Below are 26,966 nucleotides of genomic sequence, written 5' to 3'. Positions count from 1 at the left end.
TTTCTTAATTGGAACGGTTTTATTTAGAAAGTAGAACACACAAACGAAATAAATTTCTATATACCTCTAAATTGCTAATTTCCTCACTTTGGTAATATGATGAATTAGATAAGTCATTTTATATTCGTAAATATAGATTAGTTTCTATGAATAGTAAATAATAATAGCAGTAGTAATATTAATAATTACGTTGACATTCCTTCGATTTTAAATAAGTTAAACAACGCTAATTAGAATTAGATTGAAAAGGAAAGTAAAAATATGCACGTTGTAAGTACAATATGCATATTTATCTTTTGACCAACTCCGCATAATACCGGTAAGTAAGTATATAGAGGCTAAATCCTAGAAAAACAAAAAAGTTTTACATATTTTTGCGAATGAAAAACACTCCATATGTTTAATTTCAGAATGAACCTGAAACACATATCCTATACAGAACTTTAGCACTGCGCCTTTTAATTCGTTTTAAAACTTTTTTCATGCAAATACACACAATAATTATACTATACCTAACATTTTTACAGGAATATTTTCAATTCTAATTTTTAATACTTTCAATTTTGATACCTAAGATAAATAAGTTCTAGGTACAATTTTCTGAAAAAAAGGGGGACAGTTATTGCAAGCGGTATCCGCCCGCCCGCCGATCCGCCCCCGACACGCACGGGATATATAAGCCGAGTCGAAGGCTTCAGCGGCACAACGCAACACAACCACCGACAACCACGACCTCCCTCAACCCCGGACACTACAAACAGGTTCGTACGAAAATATATTTCATTTTTTATTTTTGCACAAACAAAAAAATTGTAATCGAAAATATTTTTCTAAAAAATACTTGTCTCTCCCCTTACATGTTCTGTTTTTCGCAAAAATTGCAAGTAAAATTTACAAAATAGAAATCATTTCCATTTATAGTATTTTATTATAATTTAGAAATATAAAAGTGTACTTTCAAGTAACAACAACCTAATGTAAATGGTCTCTATGTGCTTACTTTTCACCGATATGAAAACTTATTCCAATTAACATATTTTATGGTAAAATAAATAATATAGAATTAAAAAATACTAAACCCCATTTAAATAATAACTTTTGATTACCTACATATAGGTAACTTTACTCGATGTCATGTAGTTTGTACCATACGAAACTTGTAAAACATAACATGAACTAAGTGATTTTCATATTTTTAAAATTTTCAAAAACTTTTATACGACATCATTGCAAACGAATCGTTTAAGAAAAACATCAGATAAAAGGTAAAGATGAATTAAAAAATACCTTTCTCATAATAAAATATGTGTTTTGAAAACGCGGAATATCTTCGAGTTGTGCACTTTATAACTGGTTCCATTAAAGATAAAAAGCTGAAGAGCTCGTAATTTTACAAGAGAGATGTTATCTTTCGTTTTATCCAACGGACTTCTGTGTTTTCAGTCTTTGAGGACTGTTGCATTGAGAGGAGCTTTCATGGATTTGTTACTACCAGCTGACAATAATAATAATATGTCTTTTTCGTATTCATATATTTATTTATTTATGAGAAGAAACTTCACATTACATTAAATCATCATACCAAACATTACGCCAATTATGGAGTACACAAATATAACAATTATAATAATTTGTTAAAGAAATTTAAACAGACAAATAAGTTAGTCAAACCATTGCAACGGTTTTGCGGGTTTTTTAGTATAATTCAGACTTAACTTTTTTGTAATAAATAAGTACATTAATTTAATAACATGATCCAAGAGAAGCCTCCTGACAATGCGTGCCTTGTTTAGCAGTACAGCTTACTACATTTTATTCGCCCTTATATCAGTGAACAGTAATATTTTGAGTTTGTTCCAAAATAATTTCTTCAAAATATTCAGACCTATCAATGATCACTCATCATTGTCAATCAACCAACCCTTTGGTTGTCATTCAGTTTTGATTAATTTATATTTCAATTGTTTGTCAACGTAATGAAATTGTATTTATATTTTAGCTTTTGCTATTTCCTTTTCAATCTGTCGGTTCTTATATTTATATATAATCTACATATTGTATTGTTTCGTTTCTCTTCATTGATCTTTTCGGCCGTACCTTGATGTAACCCGTTAAAATTACAGAGGGTTTCATAAGCCATATTAGTGTCATTGTTTGTCGGCTCTTCAATTTCCTTTTAAAGAATATTAGCAATTGTTCATTTATTTAAACAGCTTATAATGTCCAGTCTTTTGAATAAAGTAAAAGAAAAAGAGACGAACATAAACCTTGTCCTTTAACAGGACAATTTGGCAAGCTTTAATTTGAATGAGATACTTATCTATAAATAGACTTACCGCCGTGACATCTTTGACTTATAAGATAATGCTATAATTCGTATATATTCTATATTTAGATTAAAAAAAATTGGTTCATCCCAATCGACGGCATGATTGCTTGCACGTGTAACATCTCCCACAACCCAGTTCTAGAAACTCGATCAAAACTCACGCGGAATTCAATGAAAGGTCACATGATTGATTTTACTGCTTTCATTACCTGTTTGTCATAAAATGAAGATAGAGTACCTAACGAGTAATAAAAACTTTATTTTTAATGTACTCACATTTTCCGTAAGTCGCACATCACTTATTACTTAAGTTATGATATGTGACATCTTCAAGTGCCGTATACTCGTATTACAGTAACTGAATATTGATCTGAAAACGGTTTTTATTTATATTCTGTAAACGATATTAACATTTAGTGCGTTGATGTCTTTATAATTACGGCATCTTATAATTCACGCGTTCGATATTTGCTGCTAAATCGGGTATAAATGCGATAAGGGTAAAGCTTTTTTAATGCGAAAGACTGTACGGGTAGTCTTCTAGCTTTTAGTTATTGCATTTACGGCAAAAAGAACATAAAACGTTCTCATAACCATAATTACTTTGAATACTTATTGAATTGTGAAAACATAAAACATTTATACGTCACAAAAATTACAAGCGAAGAATTCAATTCATTTTCGTTTCATATACGCAACGTTATCCTGCTTCAATTAACAAGGTAATTTGAATCAAGCAAACACAACATTAATATTTTACGTAGACGGAAAAATAAGAAAAAAATATAATACTGAATTATAATTTTAAAACAACATGAGAATGTACTGCGCGAGTGTAATCTAATGAAACGTTATACATTCAAGGCGTGACGTTTATTACTGAGAGCAGTAAATCATATCGCCATGCAATTTTAAATTACTGCATTTCATGGTAATATGATGTCAGAGAAATGTTTTATCCCACCCAAAACAAAAATGTGAAAGACTGCCAAGTTCGATAATATGGGAACGCTTCGCCTATAAAAGAAGTGAGATCTGAATAAGTACCAAGTTCCATACACATACCTCAGTTAAAAATAGTTACTTTTTAATGATGCTACTTGGCAAGTTTTCACACACCTTGTTATAAACCTACTAAATGCAATGAATCAAGTATTTAATTTTCTATTAAAACTTGCCAAGTAACATCATTAAAAAGTAACTATTTTTAACTGAGGTATGTGTATGGAACTTGGTACTTATTCAGATCTCACTTCTTTTATAGGCGAAGCGTTCCCATATTATCGAACTTGGCAGTCTTTCACATTTTTGTTTTGGGTGGGATTTCATTTATTTTTGTAAGGTTGTTTATTTTATTTTTTTCATATGACTAAGTTAGTTAAGGAAATGACTCATTTATACTATCTTTCAGATTTTTTAATATGCACGCTTCTTACAAAGAAATGAACTAGATTTACCAACTGACTGACATACCATGTTATCATATATTATGTTTGTGGATCAAAGTTACACATTCGTTATTTTCGAAAGTGACTCACACTTGGCCGTTTTCAGATTTTTACTTTACTTTGACTAAATACAAACCTTTGTAACGAATTTCAGATCGGTACGACCATTCGAAGATATATTATATAAATATAGATAAATAAATTTAGTTCGTTTTAGTTCTTTAGGGGTATAAAACACCTTCATTATTTTAAAACCGACCCACACTTGACCATTTTCAGATTTTTCCCTTTACCTTGACATAAAGACCTACCTCCATGCCAAATTTCAAGTCAATACGACCATTGGAAGTGGTCTAGGTTTTTGATGAGTGAGTCAGTCAGTCAGTCAGTCAGTCAGTGAGTGTATAGTAAAAATAGCGATTTTCTGACGTCAATATCTCAAGACCTACAATAGGTATATTAATGAAATTTTGTATTTTAGATAAGTGAGGGGGTCTCAACAGATACTTGAAATTTGATATGCGTAAATAAAATAGATTTTGAGTTATAGGGTGTTCGAATTTGGCCCGAAATGGTTCGTGTAATATAACCCACGGCCGGTGTGTCGCTTTTTTTGCTCGAACTTGGCGGACACACTGCCGTGTGTCTAGATTTCACTCCATGAACGCATCTTTCTACTACTATTTAACAAACACAACTTACGGCCGAAAGTTAACATGAATCACTTAGGTACTTTGAATGTGTAGGCCGCTGTTTGAAATGTTTTACCGTTTTCCTTAATAGGTAATCCGTATTTGCTCTCTTGTAATTTGCTGCGGTTTCCCTCCACGTCATAGGGAGTCGAATAAATCTTTACTAATATTTAAGTAATAAATATAAGGTAATAACATATTACATATACAAGGTGTTGATTTGCATTTGTGCCATAGTTCAGGAGGAGGACATAAAATACGTAAATAATCTATTGGAATTACAGTAGACGGGAAATAGCTAATATGCACTGCTTTTTTGTCATTGTAATGTCGTAATATTTCAGAAGTAATCCAATTTTATGAATGAAATTTATGAATAATCGTTGCGTATTCTTTGTGTTTGCGTTTGTGTGAGTGCGCAGCACGGTTTTAAGGCCAGTACCACACGCGCCAAGTTTAAATACGGCTAGATGACAGTTTTCGGAATTCGGAAAATTAAAGTAAAAAAAATATTACGTACCAATTTTTTTGTTGATTTGGGTCGAGAATCATTAGCATAATTATGTCCTTGACTATGGCACGGATGCAAATCAACAGCTTGTATAACTAACCGTTCAGAAAGAAAATTTCACAGTTCACCAACACACTTTAAAATAATAGGATAATAATAGGTATGCGTATGTTTCCAATTTCACGTTTCCACATACAATTATTTTATTTCATATATAATGTAATAAAAATAATGTATTTTTTAAATTGGCGATAATGCGCCAATTTAAAGTAACAAGTAGAATGTAGGCAATAATGAGGACGTGTATTTAAGGATGTGATGCATAGAATGTTTTGTTTGATACAGATCAGGCACAATGATGCGAAGTGCCAGCGGAGCGCTGGCCGTGGCCGTCGCAGCCCTGCTGGTCTGCTGCAGCGCTAATCCTCATCAGGTAAGCAAGCCTCCTCATATGCTAGACAATCGAATTATCCAACACATAATCGGTCCCAGCAAGAACTTGAATATTTAGGATAAGTTACATAGCACATCGATTGGCATTTGTTGCGAGAAATATTAAATCATGTCTTCTTCAATATTAGGTGTGTACTTTATTATAGTATCTTCGGCATGAACTTGCTAGAATGTAGCCGTCAGTAAGTAAGGGAATATAGCAACTAAAACTCCTTTTTGAAATAAACAAGAAATGCAACTTTATCGCAATTGGTGATCGTATCCAAACACCATTCCGTTGATAAAATCTTATAAGGAATGTGAGGTGGACCAATAAATAAATATACACTTGAAAATTCGCCATTTCTCTAATACAGCTTTAGACTATGATACTTTTACTTTTGTGTATTTTGCTGTAGTGGTTAAACTACTTAAAGCTGAGAGTATTATCTGATATCCAAATATCCCTTTCACTTTTAAATAAACTATTCACAAGAGCTTTCTTATGTTTCGCGTGTAATCCCGGCCTTCTGTTTCGTATTATAGGTATTATTAGTTCATAATCTTCCTCGTGTAGGTAACAGATAGTTTTGCGATTTACAAATACGTTGTTGAATGATAATGTCCATGTTAGGGTTTTCCTTCATAAGCTGACGCAATGATGACACCATGGTCTATCAAAATCAGTGACTTCAAAGTGAACTTATCGTGTTATTACCAATACCTTCCACTTTATGCCATATCACTGTAAAACCTCAAAGTTTTGTCACAAATTTAGATTTTCTTCAAAATCGTAGACCATATCAGAACAACTTGTAATGTATTCGCATAAATTATTTATTATGTGGCGTATCGGAGACTTAATTAAAGTAACTCTGGAACGTGTTAACGCCTTACGTCGGGAAGTTATAAATATTGCATTATCAAATCGTTTCATAAATTAAGAGCTATTTTTGTACTTTTAATAATGCGATATCTTCTTATACAAAGATGAACTAATGTTAGGTAGAGCAGCGCTACAGTCGAGGCCATTAATAAGGCCAGTAAAAGCCACTACTTAGAACAGTTAGTCAATCCAGCGACCCGTTAAAATGTCTCCATTTTATAGAAGATTATTCAAAAATCGCTGAATTGTTTAAATTGAACAAATTTCGCTAGAGTTTTTCATTTCGTCGCTTCACGCAATTCTGAATTCGGGCGTATATCCCATAATTACAGTACTGGCAGAATATTAATTGACAGAACAAAATAATTCTGATTGGTAGGCTCGTAACGCGTAACGAGAAAATATAATATCAAATTAAGCCTCCATTCCGATACTAATCGGTCTGTAGTCGATTGACTTAATTGATACAATTTAAATATATTAGCGTAGGAGTGATTATGATTTATCGATAAAAGGGAAAAATGCTTAGAAACTCAGTGGTTAATACTAATTTATGAAGCCATTGCTATTTAAATAAGTAACTACTTGCCGACATTACCAAAAGCCTACACATAGATTCATTTAGTTACCCTACACAGTTACTCCTATAGGATAATCACATCTATGGGTTTTGAGATTTATAGTCAAGAGATTGTTTGGAATCCATTTTGTGCGTAGTTGAGCAAAACTTATTCATAAACTGAGAACTTCATATAATGTACATAAATTTACTGGGGACCGTCAATTCGTAAACAGGTGAACATAATAAACGTCCGTTTGGGAACTTATAACATAACATATGACCCTATGTGTATGTTTATTGCAAACTAAATCCGTGTGATTTCCAAAATCCCGTACAATTACATAATGTTGAAATGTTGTTTAGCGGCAAGTTTCCTCAAATGACGTAAATTAGCAAAAGAAGGATCATTTAGTCAAGTTAATTTCCTGGGACGCTCGGTAAACCACAGAATAAACCGCTTGGATAATGTGTATATAGCACATCCCAAATAGGTTCTTATATTCACAATAAACAACATAGATGTATTTTGTAAAAAAAATATCTTTTATAAACTGAACGCTCCAATCCGCAATCCAACTTGAATATGCAATCAATGTGCATACCTTATATACTTAGTACGTACGTTAATTATTTTTCAATATTATTATCCCTATGGTCCTCTTCACCGTAGAAACTTAATAATTATAATTAATGTACTGTTAATTCCATCAGGAGCAGGACGTAAGTGGCAGCGAGCACAACTCCGCGGAACGCTTCGATGCCAGCGGTAAGTCAGTCCCTAGCCACACGCACTCTAATGCGAATATAACTAACTTCAACAGTTATTCATTATTCAATCTGTAACACAGAATGCTCACACTGTGATACCTTACCTGGCACTTAATAAACCAAACGAAACTAACCGGGACTTGAAAGATATAATCAATATTGGATTAAAACTTAAGTTTCCCTATTACAACCGTGAATTTGTGTAATTTAACGGGTTTTTTATATAAAAGTGATCCATATATTGATTATAAAAGGCACATTAGAGTACCTGTACGTATGAACACAGTTTATGTGCACCATTATTATTATTAGAAAACAACACCATATAAACGTTCAGCACACTTCGTTATTTATGTTTTGTGACGTCCAACGTCTGATTTGATAGCAAAGGACTTAACCCTGATCAAATGACGTTTTTCACAAATTCACAACTGCACTCAAAACCTCTGCACAGTTCTAACTTAATAACACTCACAATTCAAATTAAAATATCTACGTCCAAATGCACTTAGTTTGTTAATTAATCGTATTTGTGCACCAAAATCATTCAGGTGACGGAATATTGCACCAATCACTATGTTCGTTTATGCACAAGATTGAATCACGAAGCTTTAGTTCACGGTGCATACATGTTTCTGCACTATAAGTGGTAAGTAAAAATTCACGTTAATGCACATAAATGTTCATGAATGTTCGTCTTTGTTATCTACGAACACATTTTGGCGTAAAGCTAAGACTGCTTGAAATTGTTACAGGATATAATCAAAAAGAACTTGAAGACTTCCTACGATACCTCTTACATTACGAAAATAAGTATGAAGACCGCAACTTAAATGGCCTCGGTGGCAATTCACTACTCGGGCGTAACACCAACGGCCTCGGTGGAAGCTCTCTATTGGGCAGGAACCTTGGCAACCTTGGAGGCAGTTCCTTAGCCGGCAGAGAGTTACATTACGGCCAAGGCAGGAACACTCACGGAATCAGGGGCTACACCCTAGTAGGCAGAGCCAATGGGAACTTGAACGGAATCGGAGGTTCCACTCTTGTGGGTAGAGATGCTGAAGTGGAAAAAAGGTTGTACTCCAGATATGTTGACTCCCTTGGTGGCGGCAACTTTGTAAAGAAGAACCTTGACCAGCTCGGTGGTCCCAACCTTGTGAAGAGGAACCTGGATTCTTTGGGCGGAGGCAACTTAGTTCGTTCCCTCGACTCCATCGGGGGTCCCAATCTTGTGAAGAGGAACCTGGATTCTTTGGGCGGAGGCAACTTAGTTCGTTCCCTCGACTCCATCGGGGGTCCCAATCTTGTGAAGAGGAACCTGGATTCTTTGGGCGGAGGCAACTTAGTTCGTTCCCTCGACTCCATCGGGGGTCCCAATCTTGTGAAGAGGAACCTGGATTCTTTGGGCGGAGGCAACTTAGTTCGTTCCCTCGACTCCATCGGCGGTCCCAATCTTGTGAAGAGGAACCTGGATTCTTTGGGCGGAGGCAACTTAGTTCGTTCCCTCGACTCCATCGGTGGTCCCAACCTTGTGAAGAGGAACCTGGATCCTTTGGGCGGAGGCAACTTAGTTCGTTCCCTCGACTCCATCGGCGGTCCGAACCTTGTGATGAGGAATCTGGATTCTTTGGGCGGAGGCAACTTAGTTCGTTCCCTCGACTCCATCGGCGGTCCCAACCTTGTGATGAGGAATCTGGATTCTTTGGGCGGAGGCAACTTAGTTCGTTCCCTCGACTCCATCGGCGGTCCCAACCTTGTGATGAGAAACCTGGATTCTTTGGGCGGAGGCAACTTAGTTCGTGAACTGTATCTATAGAAGGCTCCAACTTTGTCTAAATAACCGTTCATCACTATCATAGTTATTCTACCCTTGGAAATATTTTCTTATACAACGTATAAAATGTGATATTAAAAAGAAAAAAATATTTGAATTTTGTCATTGTTTATCATTTGGTGTTGATGTTTTTAATATAAATACTTCGCAACCTCGGACATTGTTTTCTTATTTATCTAACATTTAACAACTTATACCAAACACTAACAAACCATTTTGAATTTTAATTCCTAATCTGTGACTGTAATTCAACAAAAGTCTTCAAGCAGGTAAGACTGTCTACTAATAAATTGTCTGTAGTATTCGTGAAGACTAGAGTCTTCTTTGTCTTACTGTTGGATTGCATGCACATAGGCCACAAGACTGCTGCTGTGGACGCTAGCGACGGCGGTGCCTTAGTCCGGAAAGTTCGAGAGATACGTCACTCTGGGTACGTGCCCTACCTTATCTCCAGACGATTTGCTAGGTAAGTATAACGGCTAAACAAACACTCCGCGTACTCTAGTCCAATATAACGTAAAAACATTTAATTACCAAACCACGCAAAACAAACCAAATTCGAAGAAATTTCAATTTCATATTGTAAGATATTCTCTGCCAAAACCTAATTTTAATGAGATTGTTAGAATAGTTCATTGGGTAAACACCCACTGGTGGGCCTTTTACTAAAAATACGTTTGTTATTTCAACTTAATTATCTTTTCGTTTTCCCTGAACCTACCTATATCATTTGTCATGTGTAAACACATAAGAGATGCGTATTCAGGTCGCATATAAAATGTTATCTGATTCAATACCCAATTACGTGATTGAAGTGATTATGCCATGCTCCCTTGGACTGAGTTTCGCTAAGCATGGGACATCCCGCGGCGATGCATAGAATAGGTACAAACATATTGCACAGTAAACAAGAACGTTTAAAAAAGGAACATTAGATATCTACAAAATAAATTATATGGAACATTCTTGAACATATTCAATTACTTGGTGTTTCCTTTTTGAGAAAATTATTACTGAAACTTCTGGTCCTGTAACCTGGTCTGACTATTTAGAAATATCATTCAAGCAAATTGTACCTATTTGTTAGTTGGTTGTTTTATCCTTTCTACTTCTCTTCTTCTTACTTCTCTTAAGCGCAGTTTCAAATTGGAGCAAACAGTACTTATTAAAAATGTTGCATGAATCTAATATGAATGTTTGGCCGCAGTCCGTACGGCGGATATTACGGAGATGGCTTCCCTAAGCGCAATTTCGATGAGATCGACCGGTAAGGCTCTTTTTTCTATTTCGCTTCAACTTCCCTTCTATTTTGCTGTAACCTATTACACTTCATTTCAACTACAGCTACTACGAACGTATTAGAGCGAGTTTAATGAACCGAATTGCAAATGAAAGGCCTGCTTGGATTAACGTTGAAGATCACAAGTACATACAAAACTTATCCTGACGTTATTCTAATTAACTTTAGAGTTACTTAGCGGGCTTAGCCTGTCACTTTCTTGCGTAAATCCAAATTGTTCCTTCATTTTCTGTATTAAGTGTTAAATTACGCGATACAAAACAAAAGATATACAGGTACGTAAGTATGTATAATGATGTAGCCTAATGTCAACACCATAAAATACTGAGCTATAGATTTATTAAATTATCTGGTTTCATGCGAAAAGAATTGAATATTTCGATATAATGATGTGTACGTTCAATTGACCGATACGGGTAGAATTGCTTTGACAGTTTATTTCGCAACACTTTAATAGCAAGTTCAGTTCATTATTTTAATAAAATTTAAAATATTAAAACCGCAGGCTATTATGGAGTAATTAGTTGCTTTATTGTACGTTATAGTTTCTCGGTACCGCATGCTTGCACGCATTCTTAGTTTATACTTTGTAGTCACGATGAAAAATAAAACGAATGTCCAGTCTACTCGAGTTAATATTTTAGACAAGAACATGAATAATAATCCAAACGAGTAGATTTGAAATTATATCTACGATACAGTCAATCTATTTATACCCCAAAACAGGACTTATCGTTAAACGCAATCTGTGTCATAGCGACGTAAGTATTTCCATTTCCAAATATTTATTTTCCATTTACAAAGAAGCCATAAACAATTTTAACATGACCTGTGAAACTGATAAACAGGCAATTACTTATTATGTAGTGTACACAAGGGATTTCCTTCACAAAATGCGGTAAATGTAAACAGCATTAATGATATGAAATTGCTCGGTCCATTCACTGTTTCGTAAAATAAATTGCCCCTATTGTCTTAAATAGTATAGCGTAGCAATTGTTTCCAAAATTGGAATCAAGATGGGGTTCTAAGGTCTCTTGTTCACAAATCTACGGTAATTTCACCGTGTCAGTATTGTATGGGTCACTATGAAAGCTTGTGGACATATTTATACGGCACCGCTATGTCACGGTGCTATACAATGTCCGGTACGGGGCGAAGTTTACACAAAATCAACACTGGCTACCAATAAGACTGGCAACCATCGCTGTCTTGGTATAAGCCACAGTTTTTCAAGCACTGCCGAAAATAGAGCGCCTGACTACCTTCTAGCCCGTGACCTCCGCAGGACTAGCGCCATCATTACTAGCTTCGTGTAAACTCTGCATGAGCTTCACCTCGCTGTTGTCTCGACCAGTAGATTTGCCGTGTACCTACATTCCTATATGCTTACAAGAAACCTTATGTTAGTTCATCATTCCAATCCATTTTTAAAATTGGAATGATGAACTAATCGAATCCAGGTGTAGTTCAAAATTAATACTGCTTTGTGTTACCCAGGTCTGGACTAAACACGTTCGTGCAGAAACGCAACTTCGACGAGATCGACCTGTCACAAATGCCGCTCTTGCAGTCCAAGCGCTTCACTTACTCGTATGGAATTAACTTTAATATTTATACATTAACCTGTGTAAGCTTGACTCACTATAAAGACAGTAAACATTGATACGGTAGAATCTCTATGAGATAACTAAGTCCTTAACATAAATTGTTGATAATGTTTATTGCTGGAGAATAGATGTGCTAATTTATATTCAATTTTAATCATTTGGGTATTTTTCCCAGGTCTGGGCTGGAGCCGTTAGTACAAAAGCGCAACTTCGACGAGATTGACCTGTCACAAATGCCGTATCTTTCCGCCAAGCGCTACTCTTACCCGTACGGAAATACATTACATATTCATTTAACATAACTTACCTTAATTGTGCACCTGTGTAAGCAGGGTTCAAAGACCGTTTTTACTCACGAGTCAAACTCCACTACCAGTCTAAGTAGCGTCCTAAAACAATAGGCTTGAGTTAACTATTACTGCTTTTTAATAAAACTTTTTTTATATGATGTACATAATATGTATGTAACTTGCAATATGTAAATAAATAAATACAGTTCGTTCGTAAAGAATAAATACGATTCATTTGTTAGTTTTCGAATGAAAATAATCCACTTTTATGTTACCCAGGTCTGGACTGAACACCTTGGTGCAAAAGCGCAACAACTTCGACGAGATCGATGCATCTGAGATGCCGCCCTTCAAGTCAAGGTAAACTTAAACTGGTGGTTTCGATTACCAGTCAGGTAAGTACCAATGTTACTTCTAAAGTACCTAGTGTGTAAATTATTGTCTAAAGTGAGTGAATTTTGGACACCAAGGACTGAGTAATGGTGAAGAAAAAACTTCTTGAAGAAACCATAAACCTGGACTGGACTGGAGCCAGCGTGGTGATTATTGTCATTCCTTCTTGGTATGAGAAGAGGCCTGTGACCTGCAGCGAGACAGTTCCAACAGACTGATGATTATGTTGCCCAGGTCTGCACTTCACGTGTGGCTGCAAAAGCGCAACTTTGACGAGATCGACGCGTCACAGTTACCACCTTTCAAGTCAAGGTAAACTTAAATACAGTGTTTTGAAGACGTAGAAATATATTCCCAAAGAGATCGATGAAAAACATATTATGAAAAATTGGTATAGGCAAATTGCCTCCACGAGCTCGAAACTGTCCGTAATATTGCATTGAATTTTGCGAAAATTGGCGAAATTGGGAAAAATATTGGTAATAATAGTATTCAGACCGATTGACAGCCTCAGAGGCCTATCTCTACAAGGATATCACCAACGACTGAGAAGACACTGAAAACTTCGTGAGGAAACCTGGAGGAATCCGCCACGATGAAAGGTGGTAATGAACATTCATTCCTTCTCTATATGAGAAGAGGCCTGTGCTCTACAGCGGGACGAGAACAAAAGACTGATAATCATGTTGCTTAGGTTGGGAGTCCATAGTCGCACCTTTGATGAGATCGACCGGTCAGAGTTGCCGCCCTTCAAGTCAAGGTAACATTCTCACTTGTATGCATTACATTCATAATATTCGAAATCATTCACATTCCTTTCATGTGGCTTTCAAAGCAAGGCCAAAGTATGTTTTATGTGACTTCTCGGGAAGCATAAACTAAGAAATTGACAAACAAACAATGCAATTAAAATAAGAATCGAGACCAAACCGAGTATCGACCACGGTGGCTGTTCTCTCTGTGGAAGTCAAATGACTCAGTAAAGAGTGAAAATATCCCGAGGAACCCTGCTGATTAACGCTCATTCCTTCTCTGTATGAGAAGAGGCCTGTGCTGTGCAGAGGGTTAATAGCAAGACTGACGATGATGTTGCTCAGGTCTGGACTACTACGCATGTTGCGTCAAAACGGCGACTTTGACGAAATCGACCGGTCAGAGTTGCCACCCTTCCAGCAGCAAAGGTAAATACGACAGTAAGGTAGTACGACATTCGTATATTTGATATTATTCCCATTCCTTTTATATTGTTTTCAAAGCAAGACCAGAAGTAATATTTTATTATGACTTCTGGGCTAGCAGGATCCATGATGAATTGTCAAACAATCAATAAATAAAAATGTTAGCGGGGTCCAGGCGGATTATCGGCCACGGTGGTGTTTGTCTCTACGGAAGTCAAATGACTCAGTAAAGAGTGAAAATATCCTGTGGAACCCTGGTGATTAACGCTCATTCCATTTTAAATAAAATCAAAATAAGAATGGTGACCAAATCGAGTATCGACCACGGTGGCTGTTTTCTCTATGGAGCTCAAATGACTCTGTAAAGACCGAAAATATCCTGAGGAAATCTGGCGATTAACTCTGATTCCATCTCTGTATGAGAAGAGGCCTGTGTTGTGCAGAGGGTTAATAGCAAGACTGACGATGATGTTGCTCAGGTCTGGACTACTACGCATGCCGCAAAGCGGCGACTTTGACGAAATCGACCGGTCAGAGTTGCCACCCTTCCAGCAGCAAAGGTAAATACGACAGTAAGGTAGTACGACATTCGTATATTTGATATAATTCCCATTCCTTTTATATTGTTTTCAAAGCAAGACCAGAAAGAATATTTTAATATGAATTCTCGGTTAGCATGAACCATGGCAATTGTAAAACAAATAATTATAAAAAATGGGGTCAAGACGGATTGTCGGCCACGGCGGTTGTTCGCTCTAAGGAAGTCAAATGACTCAGTAAACAGTGAAAATATCCTGAGCAAATCTGGCGATTAACTCTGATTCCATCTCTGTATGAGAAGAGGCCTGTGCTGTGCAGAGGGTTAATAGCAAGACTGACGATGATGTTGCTCAGGTCTGGACTACTACGCATGCCGCAAAGCGGCGACTTTGACGAAATCGACCGGTCAGAGTTGCCACCCTTCCAGCAGCAAAGGTAAATACGACAGTAAGGTAGTACGACATTCGTATATTTGATATTATTCCCATTCCTTTTATATTGTTTTCAAAGCAAGACCAGAAGTAATATTTTATTATGACTTCTGGGCTAGCAGGATCCATGATGAATTGTCAAACAATCAATAAATAAAAATGTTAGCGGGGTCCAGGCGGATTATCGGCCACGGTGGTGTTTGTCTCTACGGAAGTCAAATGACTCAGTAAAGAGTGAAAATATCCTGTGGAACCCTGGTGATTAACGCTCATTCCATTTTAAATAAAATCAAAATAAGAATGGTGACCAAATCGAGTATCGACCACGGTGGCTGTTTTCTCTATGGAGCTCAAATGACTCTGTAAAGACCGAAAATATCCTGAGGAAATCTGGCGATTAACTCTGATTCCATCTCTGTATGAGAAGAGGCCTGTGTTGTGCAGAGGGTTAATAGCAAGACTGACGATGATGTTGCTCAGGTCTGGACTACTACGCATGCCGCAAAGCGGCGACTTTGACGAAATCGACCGGTCAGAGTTGCCACCCTTCCAGCAGCAAAGGTAAATACGACAGTAAGGTAGTACGACATTCGTATATTTGATATAATTCCCATTCCTTTTATATTGTTTTCAAAACAAGACCAAAAAGAATATTTTAATATGAATTCACGGTTAGCATGAACCATGGCAATTGTAAAACAAATAATTATAAAAAATGGGGTCAAGACGGATTGTCGGCCACGGCGGTTGTTCGCTCTAAGGAAGTCAAATGACTCAGTAATCAGTGAAAATATCCTGAGCAAATCTGGCGATTAACTCTGATTCCATCTCTGTATGAGAAGAGGCCTGTGCTGTGCAGAGGGTTAATAGCAAGACTGACGATGATGTTGCTCAGGTCTGGACTACTACGCATGCCGCAAAGCGGCGACTTTGACGAAATCGACCGGTCAGAGTTGCCACCCTTCCAGCAGCAAAGGTAAATACGACAGTAAGGTAGTACGACATTCGTATATTTGATATAATTCCCATTCCTTTTATATTGTTTTCAAAGCAAGACCAGAAGTAATATTTTAATATGACTTCTGGGCTAGCATGATCCAAAATAAAATGTCAAACGAACAATAAAATCAAAATAAGAATGGTGACCAAACCGAGTATCGACCACGGTGGCTGTTTTCTCTATGGAGCTCAAATGACTCTGTAAAGACCGAAAATATCCTGAGGAAACCTGGAGATTATATCTGATTCCTTCTCTGTATGAGAAGAGGCCTGTGCTGTACAGAGAGAGATTATCAAAAGACTGATGATGATGTTGCTCAGGTCTAGACTACTACGCATGATGCTGCAAAAGCGCAACTTTGACGAGATTGACCGGTCAGAGTTGCCACCCTTCCAGCAGCAAAGGTAAATACGACAGTAAGGTAGTACGACATTCGTATATTTGATATAATTCCCATTCCTTTTATATTGTTTTCAAAGCAAGACCAAAAAGAATATTTTAATATGAATTCTCGGTTAGCATGAACCATGGCAATTGTAAAACAAATAATTATAAAAAATGGGGTCAAGACGGATTGTCGGCCACGGCGGTTGTTCGCTCTAAGGAAGTCAAATGACTCAGTAATCAGTGAAAATATCCTGAGCAAATCTGGCGATTAACTCTGATTCCATCTCTGTATGAGAAGAGGCCTGTGCTGTGCAGAGGGTTAATAGCAAGACTGACGATGATGTTGCTCAGGTCTGGACTACTACGCATGCCGCAAAGCGGCGACTTTGACGAAATCGACCGGTCAGAGTTGCCACCCTTCCAGCAGCAAAGGTAAATACGACAGTAAGGTAGTACGACATTCGTATATTTGATATAATTCCCATTCCTTTTATATTGTTTTCAAAGCAAGACCAGAAAGAATATTTTAATATGAATTCTCGGTTAGCATGAACCATGGCAATTGTAAAACAAATAATTATAAAAAATGGGGTCAAGACGGATTGTCGGCCACGGCGGTTGTTCGCTCTAAGGAAGTCAAATGACTCAGTAAACAGTGAAAATATCCTGAGCAAATCTGGCGATTAACTCTGATTCCATCTCTGTATGAGAAGAGGCCTGTGCTGTGCAGAGGGTTAATAGCAAGACTGACGATGATGTTGCTCAGGTCTGGACTACTACGCATGCCGCAAAGCGGCGACTTTGACGAAATCGACCGGTCAGAGTTGCCACCCTTCCAGCAGCAAAGGTAAATACGACAGTAAGGTAGTACGACATTCGTATATTTGATATAATTCCCATTCCTTTTATATTGTTTTCAAAGCAAGACCAGAAGTAATATTTTAATATGACTTCTGGGCTAGCATGATCCAAAATAAAATGTCAAACGAACAATAAAATCAAAATAAGAATGGTGACCAAACCGAGTATCGACCACGGTGGCTGTTTTCTCTATGGAGCTCAAATGACTCTGTAAAGACCGAAAATATCCTGAGGAAACCTGGAGATTATATCTGATTCCTTCTCTGTATGAGAAGAGGCCTGTGCTGTACAGAGAGAGATTATCAAAAGACTGATGATGATGTTGCTCAGGTCTAGACTACTACGCATGATGCTGCAAAAGCGCAACTTTGACGAGATTGACCGGTCAGAGTTGCCACCCTTCCAGCAGCAAAGGTAAATACGACAGTAAGGTAGTACGACATTCGTATATTTGATATAATTCCCATTCCTTTTATATTGTTTTCAAAGCAAGACCAAAAAGAATATTTTAATATGAATTCTCGGTTAGCATGAACCATGGCAATTGTAAAACAAATAATTATAAAAAATGGGGTCAAGACGGATTGTCGGCCACGGCGGTTGTTCGCTCTAAGGAAGTCAAATGACTCAGTAATCAGTGAAAATATCCTGAGCAAATCTGGCGATTAACTCTGATTCCATCTCTGTATGAGAAGAGGCCTGTGCTGTGCAGAGGGTTAATAGCAAGACTGACGATGATGTTGCTCAGGTCTGGACTACTACGCATGCCGCAAAGCGGCGACTTTGACGAAATCGACCGGTCAGAGTTGCCACCCTTCCAGCAGCAAAGGTAAATACGACAGTAAGGTAGTACGACATTCGTATATTTGATATAATTCCCATTCCTTTTATATTGTTTTCAAAGCAAGACCAGAAAGAATATTTTAATATGAATTCTCGGTTAGCATGAACCATGGCAATTGTAAAACAAATAATTATAAAAAATGGGGTCAAGACGGATTGTCGGCCACGGCGGTTGTTCGCTCTAAGGAAGTCAAATGACTCAGTAAACAGTGAAAATATCCTGAGCAAATCTGGCGATTAACTCTGATTCCATCTCTGTATGAGAAGAGGCCTGTGCTGTGCAGAGGGTTAATAGCAAGACTGACGATGATGTTGCTCAGGTCTGGACTACTACGCATGCCGCAAAGCGGCGACTTTGACGAAATCGACCGGTCAGAGTTGCCACCCTTCCAGCAGCAAAGGTAAATACGACAGTAAGGTAGTACGACATTCGTATATTTGATATAATTCCCATTCCTTTTATATTGTTTTCAAAGCAAGACCAGAAGTAATATTTTAATATGACTTCTGGGCTAGCATGATCCAAAATAAAATGTCAAACGAACAATAAAATCAAAATAAGAATGGTGACCAAACCGAGTATCGACCACGGTGGCTGTTTTCTCTATGGAGCTCAAATGACTCTGTAAAGACCGAAAATATCCTGAGGAAACCTGGAGATTATATCTGATTCCTTCTCTGTATGAGAAGAGGCCTGTGCTGTACAGAGAGAGATTATCAAAAGACTGATGATGATGTTGCTCAGGTCTAGACTACTACGCATGATGCTGCAAAAGCGCAACTTTGACGAGATTGACCGGTCAGAGTTGCCACCCTTCCAGCAGCAAAGGTAAATACGACAGTAAGGTAGTACGACATTCGTATATTTGATATAATTCCCATTCCTTTTATATTGTTTTCAAAGCAAGACCAAAAAGAATATTTTAATATGAATTCTCGGTTAGCATGAACCATGGCAATTGTAAAACAAATAATTATAAAAAAATGGGGTCAAGACGGATTGTCGGCCACGGCGGTTGTTCGCTCTAAGGAAGTCAAATGACTCAGTAATCAGTGAAAATATCCTGAGCAAATCTGGCGATTAACTCTGATTCCATCTCTGTATGAGAAGAGGCCTGTGCTGTGCAGAGGGTTAATAGCAAGACTGACGATGATGTTGCTCAGGTCTGGACTACTACGCATGCCGCAAAGCGGCGACTTTGACGAAATCGACCGGTCAGAGTTGCCACCCTTCCAGCAGCAAAGGTAAATACGACAGTAAGGTAGTACGACATTCGTATATTTGATATAATTCCCATTCCTTTTATATTGTTTTCAAAGCAAGACCAGAAGTAATATTTTAATATGACTTCTGGGCTAGCATGATCCAAAATAAAATGTCAAGCGAACAATAAAATCAAAATAAGAATGGTGACCAAACCGAGTATCGACCACGGTGGCTGTTTTCTCTATGGAGCTCAAATGACTCTGTAAAGACCGAAAATATCCTGAGGAAACCTGGAGATTATATCTGATTCCTTCTCTGTATGAGAAGAGGCCTGTGCTGTACAGAGAGAGATTGTCAAAAGACTGATGATGATGTTGCTCAGGTCTAGACTACTACGCATGATGCTGCAAAAGCGCAACTTTGACGAGATTGACCGGTCAGAGTTGCCACCCTTCCAGCAGCAAAGGTAAATACGACAGTAAGGTAGTACGACATTCGTATATTTGATATAATTCCCATTCCTTTTATATTGTTTTCAAAGCAAGACCAAAAAGAATATTTTAATATGAATTCTCGGTTAGCATGAACCATGGCAATTGTAAAACAAATAATTATAAAAAATGGGGTCAAGACGGATTGTCGGCCACGGCGGTTGTTCGCTCTAAGGAAGTCAAATGACTCAGTAATCAGTGAAAATATCCTGAGCAAATCTGGCGATTAACTCTGATTCCATCTCTGTATGAGAAGAGGCCTGTGCTGTGCAGAGGGTTAATAGCAAGACTGACGATGATGTTGCTCAGGTCTGGACTACTACGCATGCCGCAAAGCGGCGACTTTGACGAAATCGACCGGTCAGAGTTGCCACCCTTCCAGCAGCAAAGGTAAATACGACAGTAAGGTAGTACGACATTCGTATATTTGATATAATTCCCATTCCTTTTATATTGTTTTCAAAGCAAGACCAGAAAGAATATTTTAATATGAATTCTCGGTTAGCATGAACCATGGCAATTGTAAAACAAATAATTATAAAAAATGGGGTCAAGACGGATTGTCGGCCACGGCGGTTGTTCGCTCTAAGGAAGTCAAATGACTCAGTAAACAGTGAAAATATCCTGAGCAAATCTGGCGATTAACTCTGATTCCATCTCTGTATGAGAAGAGGCCTGTGCTGTGCAGAGGGTTAATAGCAAGACTGACGATGATGTTGCTCAGGTCTGGACTACTACGCATGCCGCAAAGCGGCGACTTTGACGAAATCGACCGGTCAGAGTTGCCACCCTTCCAGCAGCAAAGGTAAATACGACAGTAAGGTAGTACGACATTCGTATATTTGATATAATTCCCATTCCTTTTATATTGTTTTCAAAGCAAGACCAGAAGTAATATTTTAATATGACTTCTGGGCTAGCATGATCCAAAATAAAATGTCAAACGAACAATAAAATCAAAATAAGAATGGTGACCAAACCGAGTATCGACCACGGTGGCTGTTTTCTCTATGGAGCTCAAATGACTCTGTAAAGACCGAAAATATCCTGAGGAAACCTGGAGATTATATCTGATTCCTTCTCTGTATGAGAAGAGGCCTGTGCTGTACAGAGAGAGATTATCAAAAGACTGATGATGATGTTGCTCAGGTCTAGACTACTACGCATGATGCTGCAAAAGCGCAACTTTGACGAGATTGACCGGTCAGAGTTGCCACCCTTCCAGCAGCAAAGGTAAATACGACAGTAAGGTAGTACGACATTCGTATATTTGATATAATTCCCATTCCTTTTATATTGTTTTCAAAGCAAGACCAAAAAGAATATTTTAATATGAATTCTCGGTTAGCATGAACCATGGCAATTGTAAAACAAATAATTATAAAAAATGGGGTCAAGACGGATTGTCGGCCACGGCGGTTGTTCGCTCTAAGGAAGTCAAATGACTCAGTAATCAGTGAAAATATCCTGAGCAAATCTGGCGATTAACTCTGATTCCATCTCTGTATGAGAAGAGGCCTGTGTTGTGCAGAGGGTTAATAGCAAGACTGACGATGATGTTGCTCAGGTCTGGACTACTACGCATGCCGCAAAGCGGCGACTTTGACGAAATCGACCGGTCAGAGTTGCCACCCTTCCAGCAGCAAAGGTATATATAAACACAGTAGTAGACATTCGTTATATTTGATATAATTCTAAATTTCTTTTATATTGCTTTCAAAGCAAGACCAGAAACGATATTTTATAATGACTTCTGGGCTAGCATGATCCATGAAAAATTGTCAAACGAACAATGATTATAAATGTTAAGTGGGGTCAAGATGGATTATCAGCCACGGTGGTTTTTTACTTCTTTCGTGTCGATGACATGTCTTATAGTGAGACTACACTTTGTCAGCCCACAGCGAGAGTACGGCCGGATACGCTCATGAGGTCCTGCCGCGAGCAAGTTTCAGGGCACAGTGAAACCCCACCTGGACCGATTGTCTTTGTTTCGGTCGACCTGAGTTCGGAGTCTGTTTAAGGACTGCCAAACTCTTCTCGGGAGATCGTGTCCAGGAGGGAGACTTTCAAAGAGCGGGACAAACGGAGTAGGCAGTGAACTCCTCAACCGTCAAAGTTCCATCCACGGTTGTTCTCTCTACGGAAGTCAAATGACTCAGTAATCAGTGAAAATATCCTGAGCAAATCTGGCGATTAACTCTGATTCCATCTCTGTATGAGAAGAGGCCTGTGATGTGCAGAGGGTTAATAGCAAGACTGACGATGATGTTGCTCAGGTCTGGACTACTACGCATGCCGCAAAGCGGCGACTTTGACGAAATCGACCGGTCAGAGTTGCCACCCTTCCAGCAGCAAAGGTAAATACGACAGTAAGGTAGTACGACATTCGTATATTTGATATAATTCCCATTCCTTTTATATTGTTTTCAAAGCAAGACCAAAAAGAATATTTTAATATGAATTCTCGGCTAGCATGAACCATGGCAATTGTAAAACAAATAATTATAAAAAATGGGGTCAAGACGGATTGTCGGCCACGGCGGTTGTTCTCTCTACGGAAGTCAAATGACTCAGTAAAGAGTGAAAATATCCTGACAAACGCTCATTTCTTCTCTGTATGAGAAGAGGCCTGTGCTCTACAGCAGGACAAATAACAAAAGACTGATAATCATGTTGCTTAGGTTGGGGTTGCATAATCGCAACTTTGACGAGATCGACCGGTCACAGTTGCCGCCCTTCCAACAGCAAAGGTAAATATGAACTCAGTTGTACTTAGACATTCGTTATTATAAATACAGTTGTATGACCTTCGTTATTTGTGATATAATTCTAAATTCCTTTTATTTATATTGCTTTCAAAACAAAACCACAAAGATTTTGTTATATTACTTCTCGGTTAGCATGAACCAAAATAAATTGTGAAAGAAACAAGAATTAAAAATGTTAATGAGGTCAAGACGGATTATCTGCAACGGTAGCTGTTCTCTCTATGGATTTCAAAAGTCACAGTAAGGGTAAGGAGTAAAAATATCCAGAGGAAGGCTAGTGATTAACGCTCATCCCTTCCCTTAATGAGAAGGGTTCTGTGGTGTGTAGCGGGACAATAAGTATCAAAAGACTGATGATGATGTCGCTCAGGTCTGGACTACTACGCATGTTGCTGAAAAAGCGCAACTTTGACGAGATCGACCGGTCAGAGTTGCCACCCTTCAAGTCAAGGTAAACATAAACACAGTAGTATGACATTCGTTACATTTGTAAATTTACGATATAGCTTTCAGGTTCCTATATTTTTTTTTATTCTTTTTATTGTCGGCCATGGCGTCTGATCTATTTTGAAGGATCAGCCAGCTGCGCAAGACATATTTCAGGACACAATCATTTTGGCAGACACAGGTGTACTCTACATATGTGTAAAAAACGATGAAACGGCATCTAATAACACTAGACAGAAATCAAGCACTTGACCTACATTTACGTTCGCTCCTGTGCATAGGTGTATCAAGTCCCAAACTTCAAGACTCCTAGCTGATTGGTGAAAGTTTTTAAAAATGCATCAAGATATTTCGGCCCGGCTTGAGAAACGAGCCCTGAGGAAACGTGTAATCCCTCGCTGCCTACATCCAACGCCACCCGCGGACCATGGAAGTGACACTCCGGAATTCGCCAACAATATAAAAGACTGTGTAAATTTGGTACTTCGCCTCAGTTTGTTAAAACCAGGGCCAAGTTAAGGAGTCCCAGTTGAAATAATCGAATTGTTTTATGTTGCCCAGGTCTGGACTAAATGCGTTGGTGCAAAAACGCAACAACTTCGACGAGATTGACGCGTCAGAAACATATGATATGTAAACAAGATGTTACCAGTATGCGTTATTTTTAAAATCAGTCGTCGTAGAATGTGTTAACGTGACTTCTTGTTCAGCATAAACCACGTCTACTTTAAGGACATCAGTTAGATTTTAACCGACTTATCCAGTTTTTTATTTACCAGGTCTGGAATGGAAACGTACCTGAAGAAACGCACCTTCGATGAGCTCGACCAGTCAAACATCAAAGTCTTCCCCTCCAAGCGGTTCTCCCACATGTAAGAAAAATCTGTAATACCTTAAAAATACACCTATGTAAGCCCGATTGAAAGTCCGTCTGTACCCGTGGTCTGTTCCCGAGAAGAGCAGCTATGATCTAGAACACGGCACACTCACTGTTAGATGAAGTTACTTCCTTAAACAACAGACTTCAGCGAACTATTAATATTCAGCTGAATGATAATAAAACCCACTCCAACTTCAAGAATAAACTATGACTGTAATTTCAATGTTCTAACGTATTCCGCATATTTCAGTTCGAGCTTCGACAAGAAGAGGTACAGAGCTGAATACCCCATCGATGAGATTGATCTGTCTCACTTCCCCATTGGCTCCAAACGGTCCCAAGACAGTGTAATGTAAACGACAGAATCTAGCAACCGTCCTTTTTAAACACCATTATATCCACAAACAAAATTCTTTCTTCGGAACTCTGTGATTGACTAATAAAATATTTAGTTCGATGTTACAGTAATAATGGTCTTTTCTTTGTCTTTCTGCGATACTGAAGAACTTATTTTTCTAAAAGTTTTAATGAGGTCAGAAAGGAATTTTATCAAAAGTTATTTGTTCCCCGAACTTGGCGGTCACGTGCCTACAGGTCTACATCTGATTACCTACATCACATAAGTACTCTCTAGTTGAGGAGTGTGAAAGTACACTTTAGTTTACCCTCACTCCTCGCCCTTTATTATAGAGAAATAATAATAACTAGACTTTAATTAAACTTATTGTAAATTTCTCAGATATTATTATTGGTAGTAAATAAAATGTGTAATAAAGAGGGAGAGGTTTAGAATCTAACTAAATGTTATATCGGTCTCAAAAGAAATAAAAAAAATATACGCCTTACAGCCCCATCGTCGAAACAGTCCTTGATTCGTAGCATGTTCCTCTAATCTAATACTTGTAGTTTCGCGTTACGTTTGAATACATTTGACTAATTATGCCAAAAAGTATAAACATGTTTTTAATTAATTCCTTTCTTTGTTATCGTATGATGTTTAGAATATTTAACCTAAAAATTGTTTGTAAATTAGGTATTTTACGTCAATGTATTACAAACCTACTTACTATTGTATTTAAATTAATTTATAACTTTTGAGTATGAAAATTATGAAATAAATTAAAAGATTATGAATGTTCTTCTTTGTTTTATTTTGACTTCATGATCATTTGATACCAATGAATTTGTGGAATAACTAGGCAAATATAGTATTATTAATGCTATAGTTTATAGCCTATTGCTAGTCAACATCTTGCAAAGGTCAGTGACCCTTTCTAAACAAGCACTAGATTATGTATAGCCGAGGGCTAATAGCTGTCTTCCTTTACATATTTTTAACTTCTTAGAAACAATTCAATAAGTATGCTATCAAATCTTAATACTTAAATCACCGAACAGCCTGTAGTCAACACAAGTTATAATTAATCCTACCAAAAATATTAATTTTTAACCCAAGAGCAAAATCTCTTTGAGAAATAATAAGTAATTGTTCGGCCAACAAAATTGTTGAAATACAAAGGAGTTTAATTTAATGATTTTCTCATTAAATCAAACTTTAAAAATGGGGGTTAAACTAATTCGAAAGTTTTATCGATAGCGTAACTTTGTACTTTGTAGTTCTACTTTATTCGTGAGAGCATGAAAAGTTTTTTAGAAAATTAAATTGGGATAGCTAATTATACGTGTGTACATTAATGACGGTTCAAATAATCACGTAGAGAGGTAAAACGAATCAAAGTCCACAAGGTGGCTCATAAAAGTAAGGTGCGCCGAGATTGCGACGACAAATGGCGACAAATAGCCGATGACGAAGGTTTCTAAGTAATTAAAGTTCGCGTTGTTGGAACGCAATCTAACTAAACAATCTAAACTGTGACAAATAACCAACCGGTACAGTCACATTCGATTAAAAACTCACTAACACACTGCCGAGGTAAATCGGCACGCGAAAGTAACTTACGCTCGGTACCGCGGTATTGGTTTGCAATGGAAATACGAAATAGGTTTGTTTTCGTTTATAAATGAACTGCCTACATGGTGATGGTGATGATTTTTAATAGTCTATAGGTATAATGAAACCTACTTCACAATAATAATTAAAAAAATATCTAATTAACATAACACAATTATGAAAGCCGGTTTTATGTCTCGGACCTCGCAATAATAAATAATGTAAGGTGAATAATATATAGAAATTAAGTTAATTAAACTGGGAATATGAATGTAGGTTTAGAAAATGCTCAATTTATTTAAATAAATTGTTACACAGTCTGGTAGGGGTATATATGTACTTTATTTATTTACGACAACAATACATTTCATGTTGATTATTTCTAAAAAAGTTCCTCGTCCCGCTTACATAGGTAGTCCTACAATAAAATGCTTGACCCCCATTAAATCGCCACAAGAATATATAGCAAATAAAATAAATCCATTAATTCCCACACTCAACGATAATGGGTTAGTAAGACGCGTTTTAAAGAAATTGTTTCCTGAGGACGTTCTACTGAGATATCGGCAAATACTGCACTTAAGTACTAAAAGGGGAACAAACATTAGCCGGCCCTGTGCTCTAAAGTACCTTCTGTGGACACTCGGTACTTCATTAGTACGTTACTAGCTCCACATATAATGTTACTCCAACCATTTTTACGTGGAAAACTCCATGGGAAGTATGTAAAGGGTCAAGGGTGCTTAACAAACATTTCGAATACTTTCAATTTTAAGTGAATATGAATTTCATTTCTGGGTTTGTTTTATGCATATTTACTTTTGAAAGTCAGATGTATTTATATCGAATAGGTAGTAAGATGACTAATTTTAATTAGGTACAGTCAGTACAAGATATATAATTATGTAGTTTCGGGGTAATAAT

At 37.4% G+C, this 26,966-nt stretch overlaps 2 protein-coding genes across 2 annotated transcripts; both read left to right on the top strand.

The window, feature by feature from the left end:
* Window positions 1–679: 679 nt before the first annotated feature.
* Window positions 680–25,222, top strand: LOC124637500. Its single transcript, XM_047174011.1, has 11 exons — window positions 680–761; window positions 5,326–5,413; window positions 7,572–7,626; window positions 8,384–9,442; window positions 9,763–9,928; window positions 10,670–10,729; window positions 12,263–12,355; window positions 12,548–12,640; window positions 12,942–13,022; window positions 23,991–24,083; window positions 24,342–25,222. The coding sequence occupies exons 2-11, from the start codon at window positions 5,336–5,338 to the stop codon at window positions 24,445–24,447; spliced, it is 1,884 nt and encodes a 627-aa protein (XP_047029967.1). The 5' UTR covers window positions 680–761; window positions 5,326–5,335; the 3' UTR covers window positions 24,448–25,222.
* LOC124637618 lies at window positions 14,160–15,810 on the top strand. Its single transcript, XM_047174217.1, has 4 exons — window positions 14,160–14,236; window positions 14,713–14,793; window positions 15,128–15,208; window positions 15,685–15,810. The coding sequence occupies exons 1-4, from the start codon at window positions 14,169–14,171 to the stop codon at window positions 15,767–15,769; spliced, it is 315 nt and encodes a 104-aa protein (XP_047030173.1). The 5' UTR covers window positions 14,160–14,168; the 3' UTR covers window positions 15,770–15,810.
* Window positions 25,223–26,966: the final 1,744 nt, after the last annotated feature.

The sequence above is a fragment of the Helicoverpa zea genome, chromosome 16 (genome assembly GCF_022581195.2).
Source record: "Helicoverpa zea isolate HzStark_Cry1AcR chromosome 16, ilHelZeax1.1, whole genome shotgun sequence".
Taxonomy (NCBI): Eukaryota; Metazoa; Arthropoda; class Insecta; order Lepidoptera; family Noctuidae; genus Helicoverpa; species Helicoverpa zea.
This window is presented reverse-complemented; position numbering and strand designations above follow the sequence as displayed.

What these genes read in the sequence shown, in the direction of transcription:
- LOC124637618 (XM_047174217.1), top strand. Translation starts at nt 14,169, where the DNA reads ATGTTGCGTCAAAACGGCGACTTTGACGAAATCGACCGGTCAGAGTTG. An exon ending in CCACCCTTCCAGCAGCAAAG is followed by an intron (nt 14,237 to 14,712) that starts GTAAATACGACA and finishes GATGTTGCTCAG; the next exon opens with GTCTGGACTACTACGCATGC. An exon ending in CCACCCTTCCAGCAGCAAAG is followed by an intron (nt 15,209 to 15,684) that starts GTAAATACGACA and finishes GATGTTGCTCAG; the next exon opens with GTCTGGACTACTACGCATGC.
- LOC124637500 (XM_047174011.1), top strand. Translation starts at nt 5,336, where the DNA reads ATGATGCGAAGTGCCAGCGGAGCGCTGGCCGTGGCCGTCGCAGCCCTG. An exon ending in GCCAAGCGCTACTCTTACCC is followed by an intron (nt 12,641 to 12,941) that starts GTACGGAAATAC and finishes TATGTTACCCAG; the next exon opens with GTCTGGACTGAACACCTTGG. An exon ending in ATGCCGCCCTTCAAGTCAAG is followed by an intron (nt 13,023 to 23,990) that starts GTAAACTTAAAC and finishes TTTATTTACCAG; the next exon opens with GTCTGGAATGGAAACGTACC.